General features: G+C 42.3%; 1 protein-coding gene across 20 annotated transcripts in view; it reads left to right on the top strand.

Annotated features, from left to right (window-relative positions):
• Nucleotides 1-12,460, top strand: part of MACF1 (microtubule actin crosslinking factor 1) — a 329,876-nt gene that overhangs the window by 174,943 nt on the left and 142,473 nt on the right. For all 20 annotated transcript variants that reach the window (XM_087858408.1, XM_087858405.1, XM_087858407.1 and 17 more), the window contains 9 exons: nt 830-958; nt 1,816-1,893; nt 2,498-2,659; nt 4,224-4,328; nt 5,230-5,325; nt 6,410-6,535; nt 9,048-9,200; nt 11,012-11,166; nt 12,309-12,435. In XM_087858408.1, the coding sequence (XP_087714534.1) occupies nt 830-958; nt 1,816-1,893; nt 2,498-2,659; nt 4,224-4,328; nt 5,230-5,325; nt 6,410-6,535; nt 9,048-9,200; nt 11,012-11,166; nt 12,309-12,435 (1,131 nt within the window). The remainder of the gene's footprint in view (nt 1-829; nt 959-1,815; nt 1,894-2,497; nt 2,660-4,223; nt 4,329-5,229; nt 5,326-6,409; nt 6,536-9,047; nt 9,201-11,011; nt 11,167-12,308; nt 12,436-12,460) is intronic.

Raw genomic sequence — 12,460 nt, 5'->3', positions numbered from 1 at the left:
TGTTGTTGGTCTTACCTCTTGAGTTTAAGCAAGGCTCCCTGTGTTTCACTATTCTTAGGGGCATTATTTACATGTATTCTAGAATAGTGGTTCAAGTTCGATATTGTCCTTTTTATCCTTCTAATCCTTTTGCTTTCTTTATTTTTAAGATTTTATTTATGAGAGAGAGAGAGAGCGTGTTCGCATGAGCAGGGGGAGGGGCAAAGGGAGAGGGAGAAGCAGACTTCCCACTGAGCAGGGAATTAGGGCTCCACCCCAGGACCCTGGGGTCATGACCTGAGCTGAAGGCAGACACTTAACTGACTGAGCCACCCAGGCACCCCATCCTTTTGTTTTGTTTTGTTATTTTGTTTGGTTAAATTCTTCCCATGCCCCTATGTACCAGTAAATAAAAACATCCAAAGACAAGCTATTTGAAAATTACCTGCCATTGGTCAATAGTTGATGCCATGAATGAGTTTAACATTTTCAGATATTTCTTTCTTATATCCATTCTGATTGTGAAATGAAGAGCCTCCATAAAGGAAAAGGCCTAAACTATAAAGTTAATCTTCAGTCCACGGAAACATCTTTCTGGTTGGTAAATTCAGGAATATATCCCATAATGTGGCAACAGAAGGCTGCCCCTGCTGCAGTAGTTGGTGGGGTCTAGTCTCCAGCTCCTTTGGGGGTGACAATGGCATGTTTTTCTGTAAGAGACCATGATGGAGACGGCCTAGGTGTCCTCTTTCCCAGTTTTCTACCCTCAACCCCCTTGCCCGGCATCAGTTCTGAAAATTTTCTGTGTTTGCCTATTCAGCCAATTATATACATATTTTTTCTTTTCCAGATGAAACTGGAGCGAGCAGAATGGGGCAATGACCTGCCTAGTGTGGAGTTGCAGCTGGAGACACAGCAGCACATCCACGCCAGCGTGGAAGAACTGGGCTCAAGTGTCAAAGAGGCCAGGTTGTATGAGGTGCGTGCGTTCAGAATGCATTACGGGAGCGCGTGCTGAGGCAGGGCAGGTAACGGAGTAGCTTGTACGGTGCAGCTATTTCTGAGGAGAAGGGGGCTCTGGGGGCGCCTGGGTGGCTCAGTCAGTTCAGCATCTGATTCTTGATCTCAGCTCAGGTCTTGATCTCAGGGTTGTGAGTTTAAGCCTCATGCTGGGCTCCACACTGGGCATGGAACCCACTTTAAAAAAAACCAAAAAAGACATAGAAGAAGGGGGCTCTGGAAAAGAAGGATAACCAAGAGCAGCACTTTACAACAAATTCCCTTTCCAAATGAAGTGTCTCTTTTACTCTTTGAAATACCCTCATGAGCAAGGTATTTTTTATTAACCCTTTTTACTAAAAAGAATTGTGATACTGAAAGCTAAGGTCAAAATCAGTAGGTAGTGGGTGCAGTTGCCAAACACGAGCCCTCTGCCCCAAAACTTCATGCTCCTTCCACTTCACCTCCCGCCTGCAGGGAGAGCTGGTACGGAGGAACTATTCACTCAGTCTCTCCCTCCCTCATTCTGTCTTCCCATTTGTGATTTCAGTTTTTCCCTTCAAAAAAGCCATCGAGTAGTTTGGGAATCATCAGGCATAGGTTTTGCTAGAAACCTCCCAGAGTTACTGGAACCACGAGATCTGTCAGCTGTATTCACCCCCACTGAACCGTCCCTCACCCACTGCTGCCCCAGGCTTTAAAACCTGACCCAGAGATTTGTTATCTCAGCTAACCAGTCCCTGTATGTGTGCAGACATAGTTGAAACCATACTGTATATATAGTTTACTTACTTTTTCTGTAATGTATTTTAATTTCATTCATGCCTTCCTTATCAGGGAAAAATGTCCCAAAATTTCCATACCAGTTATGTTGAAACTCTCGGAAAACTGGAGACACAGTATTGTAAACTGAAGGTGAGTTTTAGCTCTTTTGTTCTCCTCACGGACGATCCAGTTCCTTCCAAACAACTGTCTTCGCTAGTTCAGAAAGTTAATGATTCGGCCCTATTTTGTTTTTATGTTTATTAGGTTATATCACTTATTTTGCAATTGTTCACGTGCATTATAACATTTTCTTAATTTTCGCAGTGGGTCAGAAACCACTGCCCCAGAAAGTTTTAATTACGTAGAGCCTGTCCTGGTTTCCGTGTTTCACCAAAGTGACTCTGTGTGCTTTGAGACACCAAAACTAAAAGTTCGAGATCACTAGGAAAGAGACTCCTATCTCTTCTTCGTTCCTGTCTTTCAAGATTGTCCAGAGTAGGACAGGCCTAGGATCATTCTTTACTCAGAGAGCCCCACAAAAACCTGGGGAGTTCTGACTTCTTGCTAGGATTGACCGGGACCCTGGGAGTCCTGTTCCAAACTTGTACTAAATTTGAGTTCATGGAGAAGCACCTAGAGATGAAAACTCAAGGCTAAATTTATTTCCTGGTTATTCTTTGCTTTGATGTCACATGCGCTGTCTTCTGCAGAGGAAAGCCTGGAAATCTAACCTTGTAATCCTTGCTTTGTCTAGGAAACGTCTAGCTTCCGGATGAGGCACCTTCAGAGCCTGCATAAATTTGTCTCCAGAGCTACCGCTGAGTTGATCTGGTTGAATGAGAAGGAGGAGGAGGAACTAGCATATGATTGGAGTGACAACAATCCCAACATCTCGGCCAAGAGAAATTACTTCTCTGTGAGTCAAGCACAACAGACCTGTCATATTTATGTGTTAGCAGAGGGAGACAGAGAGGCTAGTCTGTTGAGAGCTTGGATTTCTGGATTTGCATTCTGCTAGGTAGAAATAGGGACCTCCCTGCTCAAGTGCATCTGTGCATGTGAGAAGTGTACATGGAGAGAGGGGAACCTGAGCCCTAGAATGTATTTACTTAGAATGCATTTAGAAAGGCAGTGTCTTGGGGTGTCTGGGTGGCTCAGTCAGTTAAGTGCCTACCTTTGGCTCAGGTCCTGATCCTGGAGTCCCAGGATGGCACCCCACGTCGGGCTCCCCGTTCAGTGGGGTATCTGCTCCTCTCTCTCCTCCCCCTGCTCCTTCTGTCTCTCTCTCTCTCTCTCAAATACATTTTTTTTAAAAAAGGCAGTGTCTTGGACAAAGAGAGTATAGTCTGCAAGTTGAGTCATTTCAGAATAGCTTTGTGTTTAAGGTGATAGGCTTTGGAGTACAAGAGACCTGGGTTCAAATTCTTACTCCTCCACTTACTGGCTCTGTGACCCTGGGCAAGTTATTTAATCTCTCTGGATCTCTATAAAATAGGATAATAGTACCACTTCAAAGGGTTGTGTAAAAGATTGACTAGCTAATATAGGCAAAGCACTTAGTATAGGGCTTGGATATTGTTTAATGGAGGCATACTCTCGGCTTCTCGCAAATTGTGAATTCTCTTTTATTCATTTAATAATTTCTTGGTCAAAAATCTTCATTAGTAAAATGGGAAGGGAAATTCAGCATTGGACAATGGTATAATTTTATTCTTTTTCAGTGAATACAGGTAGGGTCATTTTTTGCTAAGTGTATTTCCACATCTCAGAGGTTTTTAAGGATTTCATAAACTCTATGCAAATAAGAAGCTTTTTTACTAACACTTTAGATACTTCTTAATTCCATTAGAGTTTAAAAAATATAAATATCTCCTGATCAGAGAATGGTATATGATTCTTCTGTGGTTAAAGGAGAAAGAATAGATGCTATAATACAGGAAACAGTCTGTCTGAGAATGGGCATTAGGCTATGGTAAAGGTAAAAAGAAAGTGCTTAGAAAGAAGGGTCAGATCTGACAGCAGGGATCAGTATCTAGCTTCATAGAAGAGCTAGCATCTAAGTTGGGTCGTGTACTGTTTACAGAATTTAAAGCCAGAGGAGGGCACTGCAGATTGATGGAAGTCTGAGCAAAGCGCGCCAGTCAGTGATTGGGATCTAAGGGTGTGTCAGGTACTCTGTTAGGCCAGTGGGGACACGAACCAGCCTCGCCTGCCAAGTTATCTCCTTTCTCTGCCTCCAGTGCTCATCCTGTGTTCCCCTCCTTCCTCAGGTCTGGCCCAGGTCCCATGTCCGTTGTGAATCATTCTCCAGTAATTCTAGCATTTTTGCTCTTCTCTGAAACCCTCTGGCATGTGCTGTTTATTCCTCTCATTTTGGCGCCAGGAGGCTCCTTTCAAGTTGGGCGGGGAACACAGCCTTTTCTTTATTGTCCCTCCCCCTTTAATAGCACTTACTGCATACAATTGAATTCCATTTTCAGGAGTTGACAATGCAACTAGAGGAGAAACAGGATGTGTTTCGGTCTCTACAAGATACGGCAGAGCTGCTGTCACTTGAGAACCACCCAGCCAAGCAGACTGTGGAGGTATGTGACTTGAGAATGTGTGGGGGTCAAGTGCTCAGACGTTGTCATTAGAGAAGCATTCAAATCCGAGACTTTGTTCTGTTGCAACACCTGGAGGAAGTGTCAGTGATCGTTTGTCTTGGACCCTCTCTTTTCATCCCAGACCCCAAAAGACTAACAAAGGAGAATATGATGAGAAACTAGAAGAGCTGTAGATTCTTATTGAACCATATTTTTTCCAGTAAGCGTCCAGGCAGATCCTGTCTCTTGTTGTTTTGGTGCCCTTGCCCAGAGAAGAGGGACAATGGAGGAACCGGGAGGGATTTATTCATGTCTGGCTTTTGCTGATCATTTACAACTGACCCTTGAACCACATGGGCTTGAACTGTCCGGTCCCACTTAAATGTGGATTTTTTTTTTTAAATAAATACCGTATAGTACTGTAAAGGTATATTCTCTTGTGATTTTTTAAGTAACATTTTCTTTACTGTGGCTTCCTTTATTGCAAGTATATAGTATATATATGGTATCTGATAACATGTAATGCACGAAATAGGTGTTTGTTGACTGTTTATGTTACCAGTAAAGCTTCCAGTCAACAGCAGGCTATTAGTAGTTCAGTTTCTGGAGAGTCAGAGGTCACGCGTGGATTTCCGACTGCATGGGGGTTCGGCGCCCCAGCCCCTCCATTGTTCAGGGGTCCGCTGTAGTCGCAGTTGAGCGTGGGACAGGCCTTTCCTATGTAACCCGAGTTGGATGAAAGGCAAGCCTCTTTCTGATGGCGAGCGCTCAGCTGATGCCCGTCGGTTGTCTCCGTGTATCTTCGGTTGGCCTGTCGCTGGCAGAGCTGCGCTTGGAGGGGAGCGTTGTGCACAGGTGTTGTTAAGCCGTGCCCTTCTGTGTGTGTGTTCGGTTGCTGCAGGCTTACAGTGCCGCCGCCCAGTCCCAGTTGCAGTGGATGAAGCAGCTGTGCTTGTGCGTCGAGCAGCATGTAAAAGAGAATACTGCTTACTTTCAGGTATGTGGACTTTGTGCGTGTGTCTGTGTGTACTGTGTGTGTGTGTGAGAGTGTGCACGCACAGGAGGAGAAGACCCTTTTCCATTCAGGTGTGTGTGTGTGTACACTCGTGCAAGCCTGCACGTGGAAGAGGTAGGGTGAAACACACATCTGTATTAGTTAACCTGTACTGTGTAAACCACCCCCCAAAGCACAGCTGCTTAGAACAACAGTCCTTTAGCTAGCTCTTGGTTCTGTGGGTTGGTAATTTGGGCTAGGCTCCGCTGATGTGAGAAAAGATGATTTTTCCCCTCTTGCCTAGCTTATGCGTGGCTGCAGGCAGCTGGCAGGCAGGCGAGGGGCTGGTGGGTGCCAAACGGCAGCACTTCCATGTCAGACGGTGGGGGTGGTGGGGTACAAGTGTGTATACAAGTCCCTAGCATCTAATAGGCTCTCCTAGGGTTCTTCGCGGAGTAGCTATGTTCCACAAACGGCCAGAGAGAACAAGTCCCAGGGCACAAACCCTTTTTCCTACTGTCACATTGATTAATGTGTCACTGGCCAAAGAAAGTCACATGCCCAGCTTCAAGGGGAGAAGTAGACCCTCCCTCTTGATGGGAAGGGCTGAAAACTACCAGGGCCATTTTTCTTTCTTTAGTCGATCACAACATCGAGAATATACTCCTTGTTTTCAGGTGAGTGTGGCAGGAGGAGATAAGCTGTTACCTGTATTTGGCTTTGCCCTAAATGAAATAATCTTCCCGATCATTTCGTAACCTTATCAGTGGATTGGAACATTTGATCACTCAACCTCTAGGCTTTTCACGACGTCTACCTCACAGCCCAGTGTCGTCACTAGCCGTGTTTTTGAGGAAGGGAGGCCGACTGACTTTCCTGTAGGATGCCATAGGCTTTGTGGTTGCCGTCACTCATATTTCTGGACGTGGCGTTTTAAGCCCTCGGTTTCTACGCCTGTGGACTTTGTAATGCAGCATCACGAGCAGTCATCAGTTCTGCCTAGCTCTGCACAGGGAGATGGCTCTTTCTCGGTTAACACCCTTGTGTTGTGATGAGTTGCACATGAGGTACCCCCCTTCCCCCACAGTTCTTCAGTGATGCACGGGACCTGGAGTCATTCTTGAGGAACCTCCAAGACTCCATCAAACGAAAATATTCCTGTGACCACAACACCAGCTTATCTCGCCTCGAGGACCTGCTCCAGGACTCCATGGTGGGTGTTGCGTCAGCGGGATGATTACTTCTGAGAAACAGAGTAAACCATCCCAGCTGCTGCTGTTCATATCCTTGAAAGCTCCAGGGCAATGGGTCATTACTATGCAGTCTGGCTCATATTCAAATAGAGTTTAACCCCAATTTTGTTCTTCTTTTTTTTTCTTTTCTTTCTGTAAAGAAGTTGCTAATAAGATTCCTTTGGGTGTGCTATTGAAGTAACAGCCTAGTCCTCTCCCCTTGAGCCACTTAGTGCTCAGCATACTTTCTTTGCATTGTTTCTATTTTAATTCAGTAGTTGGGACCAAAGATGAGGTGTAGAGCATGAAAAATAGAGTTGAAGGGGATTAGGTGACATCAAATTCTTTTTTACTCTCTCATGAAAAGAGAGTTAAAACCAAACCAGTGAACTAGACCTGAGCCAGATTTTTCCTCGTTGGTAATTTTGTTTTGGTAAAATGAGATACTAGAATATTGATTTTAACTAAGGGTGATATTAAAATCTTACTTAGATGTAATGCAATATTTGTCCAGTTTATGTAGCAGTATTAACTTTTAAAAAACTTTGTATCCAGTATTTAATCCAAATCAATTTTATATTCATTTTCTCCAATGAATTATTCTTTCAGGAATGCTGGTAATAAAATCAGAGCAGGACCGTTTACATGTATTGAATATATGTTACACAGATTCGGCAGGACAAGGCTCCAGCTAATCCTAAATTAAGATAGAAGAGTATGTAACAGGGAAATTATTTTTTCTATATGAGAAGGAGGGGACTCTCATTTCAGTAGAAAATTATAAGTAAGAGAACCAGAATAACGCCAAACCGTCATTTTTTTTCATGAGTGAGACTTGGGTATTTGCAAACATTTGTATTATTTATTGATTTATTTTTACACTTTCAGGTATTATTAACCTGTGAATGGGTTCACATTCAGTGTTTCACCTGGGCAAATAATCTGTTAATTTAATTAATTTGGAATGAAGGATAAAAGCCTGACGTTTCAGATGTTGTCTCTAGAATGTCTCTCTTGGAGGTACTTCCAAGTATGAAGGAGGAATATAATAATCCTTGGCTATTATCTCCTCCCTTCCACAGAGTACCTTCCTGTCTTAGGGTAACTCCTCTGCAATTGTTGTCATATCTTCTCTTCTCGAGGGTCGCTGCTCTGTTCCCTCCTCTCCAGGTCAGGGGCATCGGGTTGGCGGCGTCATCTGGGCATGAAGTCACCTGGGTCTGCTCCTCAGCTTTTCCTCAGCTTGTCCGTCAGGTTCGGGAGCATCTGTCATGGCTTCTGGTTCTTTTCAGAACTTTTACCACGCTGAGCACTTGGTCTCTGGAACTTGAGATGTTTGGCTATGGGTTAGACAGAAATTGACATCTTTATTGCAAGGAAACGGAAATGGGTAGACCAGCTCTCAAGTATGGAACAGTGTGGCTGTCTCCCTGATATATTCCATTCCTCTTTCTTAACTAATAAGTTAAAGTTGTATTTCTTCCAATCATGCTCCCGGGGACAGGCACAGGTAGTTTATTTAAGCATTTCTTTTTCTTTACTTGCATATTCTTAAATCTTTAATGGCATTTCTTAACATTATTAACTCTTTACTCTCATCACATCTACTTCCATCCTAAGAAAGCCCTCTTCTAAGGACTTTTTAAACCTCAAAATGGGCTTGACACATCCTGGTAATACATGAAAGTTATCTTTTACTCTCTAACACAATTGGTAGTAGATTGCTACCAATTTTGTGGGCAAGAAGTTCATTAGTTTTTAAGATAATGGGGTTTGCAGAGACTTGAGAGCTTCAATTTTGCATGATACTTCTTTCAAACTAGTCAAATTTACGTGACTGTGGCACAGCAAGACACTAAAAGGTAAATCCTAAATCATTTCTCATGATGTCTTCACCAACAGCATTGGTTTATAAATTGTTGGTGGAGGAGCCAAGATCTTTCTCTAGAAAGTTTGACTCAATTTAAGAAAGTGAAATATTACTAGTAGAGCTTAGGAGGTATGATTATTTAAAAATTTCTTAAAGAGCACAATTCTGGCTTCTCCTAAGCGGAAGGCAAGAACTGGCTTCTTCCAGTAAGAAAGTGAATAATGATAATAATAATAGCAACAGCAACGTTGTTATTATTGTTCTAAACTTCCATGCTTTCTGAACCTTATTTGGGGGAATCCTGTGTTAGCTGTGTTTATCTGTATTTGGCAGCTGGCAGTTCTTTTTTTGTTTTCTGTTTTTATTATTTTTGCATGTGGCTTCATGATTCATTGAAAAGGGCACAGGGAGAAAGCTGAACAATTTGAGTACAAAGGCACTTGGTAGAAGACAAATACCCTCTCCTTGTTTCTTTATCTTTGTATTTCTAAGATGGCTCCACCACGGATCCCTACTTAACTGAGAAATGACATTCTCTGAGGGAGTGGAGCACTCAGTTTTCTTTGTTGACTCAGCCTGAGGAGCAACATTAATGTCTTTCTGTGTTTCTTCTCACTTCGTAGGATGAAAAGGAGCAGCTTATACAGTCCAAAAGTTCCGTTGCCAGTCTTGTTGGGAGATCAAAAACCATTGTTCAGCTAAAGCCACGCAGTCCCGACCACGTGCTGAAGAGTACCATTTCTGTGAAGGCCATCTGTGACTATCGGCAGATAGAGGTGAGTCGGTGGAAGGGGTACCTCTGACTTCGGAGGGAAGGAAGGGAGAAGCAAAACCTTCAGTTAGGGTTATGATCGGGAGAGGTCCAATGGTGGAGGTGTTTTGTTTTGTTTTTTTAATTAGAATTTAAACATACTTAAAGAAAAATAAAAGCCCGAACTCTACAGTCTTGACCTGCTCCCTGCCTCGGGTATTGGCATCATCATCCGCCCCATATCCTAAGTGGTGTCAGAAATGGGACTTTGGGGGCACCTGGGTGGCTCAGTTGGCTAAGCGTCTGCCTTTGGCTCATGTCATGATCCCAGGGGAGTCCCACATTGGGCTCCCTGCCCCACAGGGAATCTGTTTCTCCCTCTGCCCCTCCTCCCACTCATTCTCTCAATCTCTCTCTCAAATAATAAATAAATAAAATCTTTAGAAGGAAGGAAGGAAGGAAGAGAAAGAAAGAGAGAAAGAAAGAAAGAAAGAAAGAAAGAAAGAAAGAAAGAAAGAAAGAAAGAAAGAAAGAAAGAAAGAAAAGAAAGAAAAGAAAGAGTACTTTGTAGCACCTGAGTGATACCTTTGGCTTTCCCCCTCTTATCCCCTACAGATAGTAGGACTACCAAGTCAATATCAACTTGTAAATAAATATCCCTTAGATATACTTTTTTCTGTCCCTGCAGCTACTACCCTAAGTTAGACTCTCAGTTTCTTTCACGTGGATCGTGGCATCGCCTCCCCAATTCAATGCGTTCTTTATCCTTCTACCAGCATGTGTTTTTTTTTGTTGTTGTTGTTTTGTTTTTAAGTTTCACTCATTTATTTGAAAGAGAGAGAGAGCACATGAGCGGGGAAGGGGCAGAAGGAGAGGGAGAGAGAGAATCCACAAGCAGAGCCCAAAGCAGGGCTCGATCCCAAGACCCAAGGTCATGATCTGAGCTGAAATCAAGAGTCGGCCACCCAACTGACTGAGCCACCCAGGTGCCCCCAGCATGATCTTAAAAAAAAAAAAAAAAAAAAAAAAGGTCATTTCTCTGCTTACATCCTATAACAATTCCTCAATTTTATTTAGAAAGTGAATTCCTTAATGCGGCTTCAAGGTCCCGAATAATCTTTCTTTACCTCTCTAGGCCAGACTGGGTCATTGTCCCTTTCATGCTTTCCCTGGTAAATTGCATTTTTCACACAGTATTGTAACTCTATACCCCACCAGAATATGTGGAATATGGACCATGTTCGTCAGTTTACCATTTTACCATTCTTTTGTCCAGTGGCCCACCAAAATTCCAGGCACATATTAGGCTCAGTAAATATTTGTAATGCAAAAGAATGAACTTTTCTGGCACTTTTCTGTGTCTCAGTATTTCTGTCTATAAAATAAGGATGATAATGTTGGTTACTTATTTCCCAAGAGAAAGAATTAGTGATTCCAGAATGCTTGAACTTTTTCAGGGATTTGAGTGGGATGACAAGAAGGGAAGAAGAGGAAGTATCACAAAAGCAAAGTTGCAATTATTCGTGTCCCTTTAACGTTTACCCTAATGGTTATAGATGCAGAGAGACAGCTTCCTTATAACTTTCATATACTGACTTACTTGACATGTAATAAACATTTAACACTTGCTTTCTTGATTTATTTGATGTCACAGCCTTTCCTGTATTGTGTATTTATAAGGTTATCTTTTTATCACAATCAGGAACCGTCACTAAGTGATGGCAGATTTCAAAAATGATTTTTTTCATAAGGATTTCATAGCCTTGGAATCAGGCACCATATCATAATGGTTGTTGGTTTATCCATTAGCAGTAACTTGTGAGTTTGTCTCTTCAGATCACCATCTGCAAGAACGATGAGTGTGTTTTGGAAGATAATTCACAGCGGACCAAGTGGAAGGTGATCAGCCCCACAGGGAATGAGGCGATGGTGCCATCGGTCTGTTTCCTCATCCCGTCACCCAACAAGGATGCCATTGAGATGGCCACCAGGTAACTTTGCTTAGCTGCCACCCCTGCTGCTTGGCCTGAGGGAGCTGATGGAGGGATGAATCTGCATTTGTGATCTTAAACGGAGCAGCCAAGTTTTAAAGTTTCTTCTGGTAAAGACCTTCTATGATGATACCAAGTCTAGCACTGGCAGCTACGCTGTAGCTTTTCAGTAAATGCTGATGTTCAGTCGAGATATTCAGTGATCATGCTGGAGTTAAACAGTTTCCTCTCAGAAGACTGATTTTTATATTGATACTAAATTTTCTTCTTTATATTTTATTAATACCATATACATACATATTTTTAAAAGCTGAATTATACCACAAAGCTTATAATAAAACCCACCCACCCCAGAGTTCTACCTTCCCGAGTTTGTTATTTTCAACTATCAATTTTGAGATCACTGACATTTTAGTGGGATTTTTGGAGAGAGAAGATAAACTAATGGGTTTAGGTCTCTTATTTAAGTGAAGTCCTGGCTTCTAGTTTTCTATCCTGTTCTTTATAGTTCACATTTCTTGACTTGAAGAAATTCAAGGTAATGTGGTGTGTGTGTTGTGTTGAATACGTCTGCGTATTTGTGAGTTTGTAATTCTTCCAGGAGTTGAGATTGAATTAGGCATGGGATACTTTAGAAAAAAAATTTACTCCAGTCCTCATACTGCAGTCTTGTTTTTTTTTATTTTTAATAAGCCAGATGACTTTTTAAGTTGCTCTTAACTTTCGAACATCTTAGTAGTTTTGTGAATATACAGACCACAGCAATATACTTTTTAAGCATTGATATTGTCATATTTCAACAATTCCAGGTGGGGTTATTTTATTTCTACTTTTCTCTATTACTTTTCTTCATGGAAATATCTTCTCACTTCTCATGATTATATTATACACAGATCACATTTATAAGACTGCTAAACATATGCTGACATCATGGACATAATACTGCAATAAATCCAGATTGTTTGAATATCTCAGTTAATTTTGTTCTAAAGATTGCCTTGTTAGTATTTGATTCCTTGCCCTTCTCTGCTCAACATATAAACCCAGTTCTGCTAAGGCAATCACATTTTCCCCCCGGAAAGGTCTCTGATGTAGATCCCAAGTTTTGGAAAAGCTACAGCCAGGTTCTCTGTTGTCTCTAGGGTGGAGCAGTCTTACCAGAAAGTGATGGCCCTTTGGCATCAGCTACATGTTAACACCAAAAGCCTTATCTCCTGGAACTATCTGAGGAAGGACCTTGACCTTGTAAAGACCTGGAACCTGGAAAAGGTAAGTGTGAAAGCCTTACCTCAGG

This window comes from Ursus americanus, chromosome 33, assembly GCF_024610735.1.
Source record: "Ursus americanus isolate L20-20 chromosome 33, mUrsAme1.1.p, whole genome shotgun sequence".
In the NCBI taxonomy this organism is placed as follows: domain Eukaryota; kingdom Metazoa; phylum Chordata; class Mammalia; order Carnivora; family Ursidae; genus Ursus; species Ursus americanus.
The sequence above is the reverse complement of the archived record's forward strand: the minus strand, read 5'-3'. Positions and strand labels throughout refer to the sequence as shown.